Source organism: Ostrea edulis, chromosome 1, assembly GCF_947568905.1.
Source record: "Ostrea edulis chromosome 1, xbOstEdul1.1, whole genome shotgun sequence".
NCBI classification, from domain to species: domain Eukaryota; kingdom Metazoa; phylum Mollusca; class Bivalvia; order Ostreida; family Ostreidae; genus Ostrea; species Ostrea edulis.
This window is the reverse complement of record NC_079164.1, coordinates 32,356,120-32,368,992: the sequence shown is the minus strand read 5'-3', so window position 1 is coordinate 32,368,992 and position 12,873 is coordinate 32,356,120. Positions and strand designations below refer to the sequence as shown.

The following is a 12,873-nucleotide window of genomic DNA, read 5'->3' as shown; positions in this document are numbered from 1 at the left end:
AAGATATAGAAAACAAGAGGCCCAAGGGCCACATCGCTCACCTGAGTCACTTAGCTCATATTTAAAGATTTTCCCTATATATTTGTATGCAAGACTTTGACACCCCCCCCCCCCCCCCTGTGACCCCATCCTCCCCTGGGGGCCATGATTTTAACAAACTGAAATATGTCAGAAAGCTTTCATGTCTTTTCTGGCTCAGTGGTTCTTGAGAAGATTTTTCCTATATATTTGTATGTAAAAATTTGATCCCCTATTGTGGCCCCATCCAAACCCAGGGGGCCATGATTTGAACAAACTTGAATCTGCTTTAAGTCAGGAAACTTTCATGTAAATCTCAGCTTTTCTGGCTCAGTGGTTCTTGAGAAGATTTTTCCTATATATTTGTATGTAAAACTTTGATCCCCTATTGTGGCCCCATCCAAACCCAGGGGGCCATGATTTGAACAAACTTGAATCTGCTTTAAGTCAGGAAGCTTTCATGTAAATCTCATCTTTTCTGGCTCAGTGGTTCTTGAGAAAATTTTTCCTATATATTTGTATGTAAAACTTTGATCCCCCATTGTGGACCCATCATACCCCCAGGGGCCATGATTTGAACAAACTTGAATCTGCATTATGTCAGGAAGCTTTTATGTAAATCTCAGCTTTTCTGACTCAGTGGTTCTTGAGAAGATTTTCAATATGTAATTGCATGTAAAACTTTGATCCCCTATTGTGGACCCATCATACCCCCAGGGGCCATGATTTGAACAAACTTGAATCTGCATTATGTCAGGAAGCTTTCATATAAATCTCAGCTTTTCTGGCTCAGTGGTTCTTGACAAGAAGATTTTTCCTATATATTTGCATGTAAAACTTTGATCCCCTATTGTGGACCCATCATACCCCCTGGGGCCATGATTTGAACAAACTTGAATCTGCATTATGTCAGGAAGCTTTTATGTAAATCTCAGCTTTTCTGGCTCAGTGGTTCTTGAGAAGATTTTCAATATATATTTGTATGTAAAACTTTGATCCCCCATTGTGGCCCCATCATACCCCCAGGGGCCATGATTTGAACAAACTTGAATCTGCATTATGTCAGGAAGCTTTCATGTAAATCTCAGCTTTTCTGGCTCAGTGGTTCTTGAGAAGATTTTCATTATATATTTGCATGTAAAACTTTGATCCCCTATTGTGGACCCATCATACCCCCAGGGGCCATGATTTGAACAAACTATAATCTGCATTATGTCAGGAAGCTTTCATGTAAATCTCAGCTTTTCTGGCTCAATGGTTCTTGACAAGAAGATTTTTCCTATATATTTGTATGTAAAACTTTGATCCCCTATTGTGGACCCATCATACCCCCAGGGGCCATGATTTGAACAAACTTGAATCTGCATTATGTCAAAAAGCTTTCATATAAATCTCAGCTTTTCTGGCTCAGTGGTTCTTGAGAAGATTTTTCCTATATATTTGCATGTAAAACTTTGATCCCCCATTGTGGCCCCATCATACCCCCAGGGGCCATGATTTGAACAAACTTGAATCTGCATTATGTCAGGAAGCTTTTATGTAAATCTCAGCTTTTCTGACTCAGTGGTTCTTGAGAAGATTTTCAATATGTAATTGCATGTAAAACTTTGATCCCCTATTGTGGACCCATCATACCCCCAGGGGCCATGATTTGAACAAACTTGAATCTGCATTATGTCAGGAAGCTTTCATATAAATCTCAGCTTTTCTGGCTCAGTGGTTCTTGACAAGAAGATTTTTCCTATATATTTGCATGTAAAACTTTGATCCCCTATTGTGGACCCATCATACCCCCTGGGGCCATGATTTGAACAAACTTGAATCTGCATTATGTCAGGAAGCTTTTATGTAAATCTCAGCTTTTCTGGCTCAGTGGTTCTTGAGAAGATTTTCAATATATATTTGTATGTAAAACTTTGATCCCCCATTGTGGCCCCATCATACCCCCAGGGGCCATGATTTGAACAAACTTGAATCTGCATTATGTCAGGAAGCTTTCATGTAAATCTCAGCTTTTCTGGCTCAGTGGTTCTTGAGAAGATTTTCATTATATATTTGCATGTAAAACTTTGATCCCCTATTGTGGACCCATCATACCCCCAGGGGCCATGATTTGAACAAACTATAATCTGCATTATGTCAGGAAGCTTTCATGTAAATCTCAGCTTTTCTGGCTCAATGGTTCTTGACAAGAAGATTTTTCCTATATATTTGTATGTAAAACTTTGATCCCCTATTGTGGACCCATCATACCCCCAGGGGCCATGATTTGAACAAACTTGAATCTGCATTATGTCAAAAAGCTTTCATATAAATCTCAGCTTTTCTGGCTCAGTGGTTCTTGAGAAGATTTTTCCTATATATTTGCATGTAAAACTTTGATCCCCCATTGTGGCCCCATCATACCCCCAGGGGCCATGATTTGAACAAACTTGAATCTGCATTATGTCAGGAAGCTTTCATGTGTATCTCGGCTTTTCTGGCTCAGTGGTTCTTGAGAAGAAGATTTTTCCTATATATTTGCATGTAAAACTTTGATCCCCTATCGTGGACCCATCATACCCCCAGGGGCCATGATTTGAACAAACTTGAATCTGCATTATGTCAGGAAGCTTTCATGTAAATCTCAGCTTTTCTGACTCAGTGGTTCTTGAGAAGAAGACTTTTAAAGATTTTCCTTCTATATTTGTATGTAAAAATTTGATCCCCTATTGTAGCCCCATCATACAACAGGGGCCCTGATTTGAACAAACTTGAATCTGCATTATGTCAGGAAGCTTTCATGTAAATCTCAGCTTTTCTAGCTCAGTGGTTCTTGAGAAGATTTTTAAAGATTTATCCTATATATTTGTATGTAAAACTTTGATCCCCTATTGTGGCCCCAAACTACATTTACACAAACTCCACTATGAAAATTTCAGCTTTTCTGGTCCAGTGGTTCTTCAGAAGATTTTTAAATGACCCCACCCTATTTTTGAAAGGGACATGGCCCTTCATTTGAAAAAACTTGAAAGCCCTTCACCCAAGGATGCTTTGTGGCAAGTTTGGTTGAAATTGGCCCATTGGTTCTTGAGAAGAAGATGAAAATGTGAAAAGTTTACTACGACGACAGACAACGGACAAATTTTGATCAGAAAAGCTCACGTGAGCCTTCGGTTCAGGTGAGCTAAAAAATTCTTCTCAAGAAATATAGGGACAAAGAAGTTTATATTTGCATGAAAACTTCCTGACATTGTGCAGATTCAAGTTTGTAAAAATCATGGCCCCGGTGGTAGGATGGAGCCACAATAGGGACACAGTTTTACATGCGAATATATATGGAAAATCTTTAAATATGGGCCAAGGTGACCTATGTGGCCCATGGGCCTCTTGTTTAAATAATCTTCTTCCTGTTTTACATGCAAATGTTTTCAAGCATGTAATTAAGGGAAAGTTAAATTTTTTAAAAACTAATGCATTTGCTTTAAAGTAATTCTGTAAAAAAAATAATACATGGACAACGGATCATACAGCTTTAATGGATGGTTTTCCTGCATTTCGGTGTCATATTCAGCAGTCAAAATTTTAGTTCACTTGAAATGCATATCATACAAAATGACTTTTGCAATTTTTACTGTGACTAATATTGCAGTGAGATTCCTAAAAAGACTAAATCACTAATAATTACCCCCCTATATAAAGAGCACAACTTCATTACAAGTGTATGACTGAATGTAAGCAATTAAGAAGGGGGCTTATTTTACAACTTTTTAAAATTGTAATCATGCAATGTTAAAAAAAAAACAACCCTGAAAGCCAAATAAAAGCAATCAACATGCATATTTATAGCTCAGAGTAGTTCCTTGCAAAATCCCAGATGTAATTAGTGCATTCAGAGTTAGACTGTCTACCCATTTATCAAGTGCATATTAAATACAATACCAATGGGGAAAAAATAATTTTTGAACTTGAGAAAGATAATCTTGACAAGTAAAATTATACTTTCTGTCACCATACAGTGATTCAGATTGGAATGCAAGTTAGGACAGAGGGCCTAAAGGATAAAAAAAAATATAGACCATTTTGGCCTAACTTCGTGAACTTTAGGCTACTGACTTTTTAATTCTCATGATTGTTAACTTCTTTGGAATTCTTCTCGGTCACTTCCTCTGTTGCAGGGTGTTTTATATCCTTTCAATAATATTATATTGAGACTTCACCAGCTGTTAGTGAAGTACCATGCTCAGGGCTGTAACAGTCAGGGTGCCATAATGTGCAACTGCCTGCTGTGACACAGGACCTCTTTTTAAAAGGTCATATCCAAAAGACCTGTAATTCTCACTTCTAAATACCTGGTGTTTGACGAAGGAGCACCACTACCTATGTTTACAACTTAGGTTTTACACGGTCATGGAACAAGCTGAACTGAGTTAACACAACCGGAAATTCCAGTGTTTGGTAGGGTTTGTTGCCCATCACCAGACTTTCTTCAACAGAGCCATTTTTGGTTCCCCACAGATTGCTGCTACACACAAGCAAGAGAAGTGAGATCAACAGGGGTACCACTTTATTATAATTTTTCTCAAAGTAACTTTGGATGGTTTTTTCGAAAACCAATCAAATCTCTTTTACAAATGATCAACTGAGTACTTGCTCTATGACGAACCAAGACCGATTGCACTTATTTTCCATTGGCCGGTAAACACTTCAAAATGATCAGCCACACTGATAGAAAAACAAAAATTTTGTGGGCAAAAATGGTCTTTCTGGTGAATTTTACTCAGCAATTTTGAATATTTCTCGGCCATTTGCTGATACCAATCTGAATCACTGCCATACTACATAATTCTATTCAAAAGTCAAAGAATTCTTTCTATTATCATTTTATTATTATTCAGTTTCAATGCAATGAAATCAAGAACAACAAGAAATTTTTCAGACACATGTATGTCCCATAGCATAGTGTAGAATTTAAAAGGGGTAAACATACATGTACATAATTTTATTCAATATGTTGAGTGAACAATTTCTGCACATGTCCAGAGTAGATCTAGTCCTTAAAATCAATAGGAGTACTAGTGTACTTCCCCTTCTGTGTCCAAATTTAATGTCAGTCATCCAAAGTGTTCTCAAGATATTGAACATACAAAATTTGGTCTGCAGACCGAAAGGTGTAAAAAATATGCCCCTAAAAAGGGGGGTGGGGCATATCAAATGGATAAAACATTTTTAAAATGGGAAATATTCATAATATTCTCCATTTATAACACATGGCATACCTTGAGGAACAAAAGGATGCACAACACTAGAAGGATTAGATCCTTGGTATCCTGTAGACATGCCAGTCGGTTGCATCATGCCAGTGGGTTGCATTAAATGCTGCTGGTTTGGCCCTAAGTCAAAGAAAAGAAACTAGTTTTACAAAATGTCTTCTACAAAATTTAAAATTACTATATTTCCAACAAATTTGTTTTAAATAAATAATGGTGAACACAGTAAACATTTGACATTACATGTATGGTATTTAAAAGCTGAAAAATGTATATCCAGTTTCATATATACTAAATCTTAAATCAAATAGAAAACACTTCTGTACATGATACTAACCACCCATATGCTGTTGAAACTGTTGGTTGTGTGGATGATGTTGCACTTGACCTGGCTGGGGATTCGGCATGACCACAATCTGTGCCCCGTGGCCAAGCTGTGAAGTTGGGCCTGCATGCATTGTCTGGTTGCCACTCGTGGGCATATGTTGTTGTGTGTAAAGCTGACCCGTAGTTCCCTGTTGGAAGATGTGGTGCTGGGAGACGTACGGATAGGGATTGTGCATGGTTTGTGGAGACTGGTTCTGTGGGCTTGGGATCAATGGCGGATGTCCCTGAATATTTGTGGGTGCCATGTGTGGATATGGTCCTCCTGGAGGTTGAGGGGTTCCAGAGTTGGGTGGCCGCCCTTGTTGATGGGATTGGGAGTTACCATGCTGTTGCACTGGACTTGGGGCTGGGTGTGTGATTTGCTGAGGCTGTCCTCCTTGTTGATTGGCTTGACTGCCCATGTTGCTTGTTGCCATGGGCATGTGGGCTGGATAAGGGAATTGGGCCGCTGGAAGGTGAGCTGGCATTGGTTGAGCTTGACCAGGCACTGTAATTAGTGTAACAATTATTAAAAATAGAAAAATAAAAAAAGCGGTCAAATACAATTACTTTATTTCTGTTATTGCTGCTAACTTTACATTTCTTCATATTTCTCTTTCTGAAGCACTCAGTATTGTTTTTCACCTCTCAAGTGTCAAACAAGAATAATTGAGTCCACTGGAGTCTTTAGCTCAAGTGAGCTTAAATACAGTACTTTCCTCCATCATATAAATAGTATCTAGTGAAGCCGTATTCGAACTCTATAATTGTGCTGTAAAACAGACTTACTAAATAGTGAATGTTGGTGTGATTGACTGGACTGAGCACCATGCGAGGTAGGCACCATAGGCATTGATGTTGGTGTCACCATTCGTCCCGTGGCTGCTGGCATAGGCATAACAGCCTGAAAACAATTAATAGCATATATACAAAACATCATCATAGAAATAACCTGCATGATCATTGAAAGGTAAGAATTTGCCAGAAACCAATTGTAAAGCTTTATTCAAATCAAATATACTACTAGTAAATATTATTAATTTATAATTTTAATATTCTACACAGGACTCAGTCACATGGTGGGTGACCTATAGTAATCTCAGTATGCATGCCAAAGAATGTGTGCCAAGTGTTAGTAATACAAACCAGTTCATCGTACCTGATAATTTGGGATGTATTGTATGTTGTAAGGCTGGGGCTGCACTGTAGTTTGGTTAAACAATGGCTGTCCAGTGGCAGCCTGGGCAGCAGTCAGATCATTTCTGGGACCAACAGATACAACAGCTGAAAAATACAACAAGTCAGATCATTGTTCTCTTTCTAAATTATACATCATTTGACTTTGACCTATCAGTTCACGGAATTTAAATTGCTACCTCATTTCAAATTTCAAACATACAGACAGATCGACCAAAATAGATCCTGGTATGCATACAAATCACGATAAACACTATTCATAATGAGTGATCATAGTATAAAACTTTATATAACAAAACAATTGTTTCAATTCCAATGCAATAGCACCTTCTTACAGAAATACCACAAATACCACATAGCAACTCTACATACTATAGCAATTTTTTTGTTGTTGATTTGGCTCAATGTTTAAAATGACCTACCTCTTTTGACTCTCTGTTGAGAAGGCTGGGGAGCCTGGTTGACCACTGTAGGGGGCATCACTGTATAAGTTGGCATAAACTGATGAGGCATCGGCTGAGAAATTTGCTGCATAATGCCTGGGCCAACTGGACTCTGGGTCTGGGGCCTCTGAGGAGGAGTCAGCACCTGTTGAATAACCAATGGGATTATTTTAATAATGGATGTGTAATGAGACATTTTAGATTCAAATAATATATTCAGTATGTAAATTTACTGATCATGTACAAAAACAAAGGTTTTCAAGGTGTTTGCATAATAGACCATGCAACATAGCCCGATACCAATGTTTAACTGCCTACTCATTACCTCCAGACAAACTGTTTGTTATAGAAACATTGAAATATGTATACTCATGGATTAGAACTACTGATCAGAGTCATACATTCAAAGTTAAAACACTACAGGTCATTGATATAAACATCAAATAGGAACAAAGAACTTGCATGCATTAAAAATGTTTTACATTTTTGCTTATTTAATTCAGAAAAACTATGTATGGATATGAATAAGTTGAATACTTATTAAAATTTTGCAATGACACCAATCAAATGATCTATAAATGTAAATTGTCTACATGTTCTCATGTTTTGAGTTTGTTTATAAGTGATGAGTTGTGTGGTTTTAATCGATCAAAATAGGGAAACACTTATATCATTTGATATTTGGCACCAATTTTGGATTCTAGAAATTAGGTCTTCATCTTTTAGAAAGGGGATGCACATTTACTCTAGATTTTCAAACAAAACCTGAAGTAAAATTTCAGTTCTCCTATGCATATTTCTTTAAAGTTTAAATTCAGTACTTCAAAATGCTATTTGTTTATACTAGCAGTCAGAGAAGTGTTTAATTTTCTCTCTCAACCTTTTTTAAATAGTTAAATAAATTAACAAGGTGGGACATTTTGACAGAGGCCAACAAAGAAGAAAATCTTACTATCAATTTACTGTCTAATGTCTACCAATCTCTAACAATATACTCACTTGTTCTCTTCCTTTTCCCATCACAAATTCTTTTGCCAAAGGATTCAGGTTTGACTTTTTCATGATCCTGAAAAAAGAAATTTGTAAAACTAAACTGAACTTTTTTACCAAACATCCATCTCAGTGTAACATTTTTTGCTAATAAACGATGTTAACTTTGAACCCCTATTGTGGCCCTACCCCTAATTCTGGGAGTCATGGTATTAAATAATTTTAACTAATATATAAGCAATAATTTTCAAAAGCTTAGAAATATAAAAAGATACCAATATTTTAAATAATTCTGTGATCTGATACATTTCCATTCCCTACACCAGATCCAAGTTTTCAATATCTATATTATTCTGATGCATAATTTGAGAACATACTCAATGTTTGGATCCTTCTCTTGTGCAGTCTGTTGCTCCATCAACTTGTTTCCAGTTGTCAAGGCTTCCTCTGTTGTGGGCTGGGCTGGAGGTTCTGCTGCTGCTGCAGGTGAAACAGCAGTACATGATGAAGCAGGCCCTACATTTCCTTTTGACTTGGCTTCCATTGCTTCTTTGTAATCCCTGGACTCCTCTCTTTTGCCCTCAAACTACAAGAAAATAAGAATAGATAATTCCCAAATTCAACAAGAGTGCTGGATTAAAGATGCATTCACAGCAACTCAAATAAATTACAAAGTCTTTATACAAAAGATAATTGCAACCAATATTTTTTTTTCTGGAAAAACTGTTAAAGACTTTCAAATGACCACAAAATAACATTTTAAATCAATTTCCAATGTGTTTTCTAAACATTCATTAATGCTTTAGGTACTTACACTGACTTTAAAATTACTATTGAACTCTTTCAAGTCTTTGATAACTTCTGCACGATCTCGAGCTAAATGAGAAAATACAATTACTTGATCCACATGTCAAAACATTAATGTTATACAAAGAATATCAGGAGTTTATCAATGCAAGTTCAAACATTCAAAACTGTATCACAGCAATAGGAAGATGTGTTGATGAAACTATGACCTTGAGCATGCCGAGCTGTAGCAATTCTGACTTTGTCCTTGATAATGACCTTGACTTTTACAAGTTTATTAGAATGAGACCTCTATCTTGTATCACTACAGTAAGGAAATCCACCTACATTTAGGACCAGAGCTCCTCCTGTCAGGCTTTGGGGGTACAGGTGAAGAGTGGGGCACAGGGTCTGGTTTCTCATGGGACACATGCTGAGTCACCGGTTCTTGTTTTGGACTAGTTTTAATGTCTATTTCACTTTTCTTTTCTTCAGGATGTTTATCCCTTTCCACACGATCATCTACCTTTCTGTCTTCTGACCTCTTGTCTCTTTCATCTTTATCTGCAATTCAAAATTAAAAGGTCAATTTGAAGTACATGCATGTATTTGAGTAACTGCATACAACAGGTCCTCACTGGTATTCATGGAGGGTCATGAAATTAGGACTGCAGTGGAAATAAAACAATTGTCATCAGAGATGGGGCAATTACATTGTAAATGTAATTGATTACGATTACGATTACTTTGAAAATCTATGATTACGATTACACATATTTTGAAAGTAATTGATTACAATTACGATTACTGTGAAAAGTAATCATGATTACATGCTTTTGAACAAGAAATTTAATTTAAACAGATTTAGACCTTAGTTGCTATTGAATACATGCAAATACTGTAAGTATAATATCATATAGATATGGATAAATCTTATGATGGCACACATAACATACATAAGCTCTAACTGTTATCTATTAAAGTAATTCCACCCACCTGTGATGTCATCAGATTTTGCAAAATCAATTATTTATTTAGATTTATGCATGATAGGAACATAAATTTTGTTGTTGTATTTTCCGATACTTATTGTAAAAAATCTTGTTAGAAATAAACTATTTCAAAAGTCTAAGTTATAGAGGAATAATCAATGATACATGTCAAAATATTGAATCCAAGGGCAATAACTCTGTTTCTATTGATTTCTTTATCAAGTTTATTATGTGATAGATTTCCTTTATGTTTTACAGACATTTTGTACATTTTTGTGAAGATATAGTTTCATGAAATTGTTATGAATGTTACTATATCGTCATAACCAGTTTTTATGAAAATTTGATAACGTTTAAGGAAAACAGCAATTTTCTGACTTTGATATATGATTCTGTTTATGTACGTCTCTCATCTTAAAAAGTGTGATGACCTATGTATTTTATTCGATAATTTGTTAGTTTTAACTCTAATGAATGGAAATAAATACACTTTTCAAACTTGTATCAGATAAAACTGCGAGTATGGAGTCACCTTAAATAATTATTTTAATATAAATATAAAGTAATCATTGTAATCATTATTGTAATCATAAATTACGATTAAGATTACTTTGCTTTAAAAACAAATGTAATCAATTACGATTACTTAAAAAAATGTAATCGATTGTAATCAATTACGATTACTGATTACGATTACCCCATCTCTGATTGTCATTACACAATATGAAAATAAATTTAGTGAATACAAAATGGAGTGAAAACCCATTTCATTTTAAAACCGTGAATATAATCTGGAGCAAATTTGCAGTCTAGCAATATACATTAGGGTATGCCAACAAAATATTTCCTTTTCCAGGACTCTAGAATTTTTTGTTGATATCACCCTTGAATGCTTGTAACTTTAACATTGGTTACAAATGAAAATAACAGAAGTACATGTACATTATATACAATGTAAATTTCAGATGTTGTGTGAAACATTAAAAGAAATAGGTAAATGGGATCGGAGGTTGTTATCCTTATTTGAAACAGAGAGGTTCATTATTGAAAAATACTTGCATATGCAAACTTTTCTTGATATAAAATGAATCACAGAATCACTAACAAGTGAACTGACAACAACAGACCACCTAACAACAGACCACCTAAAATCTGTTTTCCACTGATCCAAGTACCCATTATAAGTTGTTGAACGAGAGAAGTACAACCTTTTACACTAGCAAACTTAATCCCAATATAGTAACAGAAACTAGTTTATTGAATTTACCAGCTAAGCCGTTCAGTCTTGGCTCCTCTGTGGAGGTTTGATGATGAGGGAGATAGTGGTGATTTGGGTGGTGATTTGGATGGAAGTTATGATGATGATGTTGATGTTGTAGTCGAGGTGGAATCTGGGTGGGGGGCCTCTGATTTGGCATATATCCTCCTCGACCTCGGTTTCCTTGCATCCCTGGGCGTTTGTTCGGGGGTATATACCTACAGGATGCAAATAAATCAATCAGTCATCTCTGTAGTCAAAGCAAAATGCATCCCTTTAATGGATCAAGCTCTCACTTTCAGAAGTAATTAAACACAACAACGAACTCAGCTATTTCATTGTAATTATATAGATATATATTAATGAATTATTTTGAAATTTCCCAAAATTAGGAAAGTTTTGGTTGAGTGCATCAAACTGTTTTAAACAATGACTTACTTTCCAGAGTTCCCAGAAGTCTGCATATTTGTTGCATTATTTTCATTTGTCCTTTTGACAGCGCTGAACTTGTCCTCTTCGTCACCTTCGCCATTCTCTAATGAGATGCGATGCTTGTACTGTTCACTCCCCTCGATTTCGCTGGCTAATCTCTCTGCCTCTTCTTCACGATTCTTAAATTCCTTGGTGTCTCTCTTTTCAAGAGGTGTTCTGCAACCAGATTCACATATAAGAAATTCTGTCAGCAACCTTTTTTTTAAACTGATACCATTATATTAAATTTCTCTCTCTCTGATACTTGCTCTCAAATAAATACTCACGTATACTGTGTTAAACTATCATCATATTTTGTCTGAACATTGAACTTCTCCTCATTTGTACGGAACATTTCATTTGGATCCCAACCATTCTGAAATTGAAAGAAATAGTTCTTGTCTACAATTTTCCCCACACATGCACCTCCTGAACTACATGTACTACAGACTAAGGTTTTCAAGATGACAGTGGCTTTGGTAAATGTAACTTACTGAGGAGGAAGAGGAGTCTTTTTCTAATCCTCCCAGCTCATCACCTTCTCCTCCTTCCCATGGCTGCAACACTTTCATATCAGCCTCTGTGTGATTGCTATTGCATTTGCTTATTGCTGTGTCAGTAAATGTATCTATCAACAAAAATAAAAATTTCTTTACATAAAGTGCAAAAGTACATGTAAATATGCAATACAATCATTTAAAATTATCTACTGCATGCAAAACACATTTGTAATAGATATGATACACCTGTATTTATTAAACTGCTTCAAACTTGATATCTGAATTCACTTATCTCATCAATAGTACAAGTATGTGACAAAAAAAAACACCACCCCATAACACACGTTATTCAAATGTAAGCCATCAAATATGAATTATTTATTCCTCAACAAACCTTTCACAGCATAATCCAAATCAACATCTGATGTGGTGATAGAGAGAATATCAGACAAGTTGAAGATGACTTTTTCGATCAGTCTATCCTTGGAGGGTGTTGTATTATTAGTATTGTTGTTACTACTCTCTTCATGTTTGTGGGCCATCTCCAAAACTATATCCATCTAGTACATAAACAGCAAGTTCATTATTACTACCACTACTCAT

The 12,873-nt window shown here is 35.9% G+C and overlaps 1 protein-coding gene across 2 annotated transcripts in view; it reads right to left on the bottom strand.

The window, feature by feature from the left end:
• Nucleotides 1-12,873, bottom strand: part of LOC125660031 (ataxin-2-like protein) — a 28,824-nt gene that overhangs the window by 4,538 nt on the left and 11,413 nt on the right. For both annotated transcript variants that reach the window (XM_048891890.2, XM_048891883.2), the window contains exons 5-18: nucleotides 12,665-12,830; nucleotides 12,265-12,398; nucleotides 12,058-12,146; nucleotides 11,738-11,947; nucleotides 11,309-11,517; nucleotides 9,398-9,613; nucleotides 9,078-9,139; nucleotides 8,641-8,849; nucleotides 8,273-8,339; nucleotides 7,253-7,418; nucleotides 6,793-6,917; nucleotides 6,423-6,537; nucleotides 5,605-6,141; nucleotides 5,277-5,390 (exon numbers count right to left, since the gene is read on the bottom strand). In XM_048891890.2, the coding sequence (XP_048747847.1) occupies nucleotides 5,277-5,390; nucleotides 5,605-6,141; nucleotides 6,423-6,537; nucleotides 6,793-6,917; nucleotides 7,253-7,418; nucleotides 8,273-8,339; nucleotides 8,641-8,849; nucleotides 9,078-9,139; nucleotides 9,398-9,613; nucleotides 11,309-11,517; nucleotides 11,738-11,947; nucleotides 12,058-12,146; nucleotides 12,265-12,398; nucleotides 12,665-12,830 (2,419 nt within the window). The remainder of the gene's footprint in view (nucleotides 1-5,276; nucleotides 5,391-5,604; nucleotides 6,142-6,422; nucleotides 6,538-6,792; nucleotides 6,918-7,252; nucleotides 7,419-8,272; nucleotides 8,340-8,640; nucleotides 8,850-9,077; nucleotides 9,140-9,397; nucleotides 9,614-11,308; nucleotides 11,518-11,737; nucleotides 11,948-12,057; nucleotides 12,147-12,264; nucleotides 12,399-12,664; nucleotides 12,831-12,873) is intronic.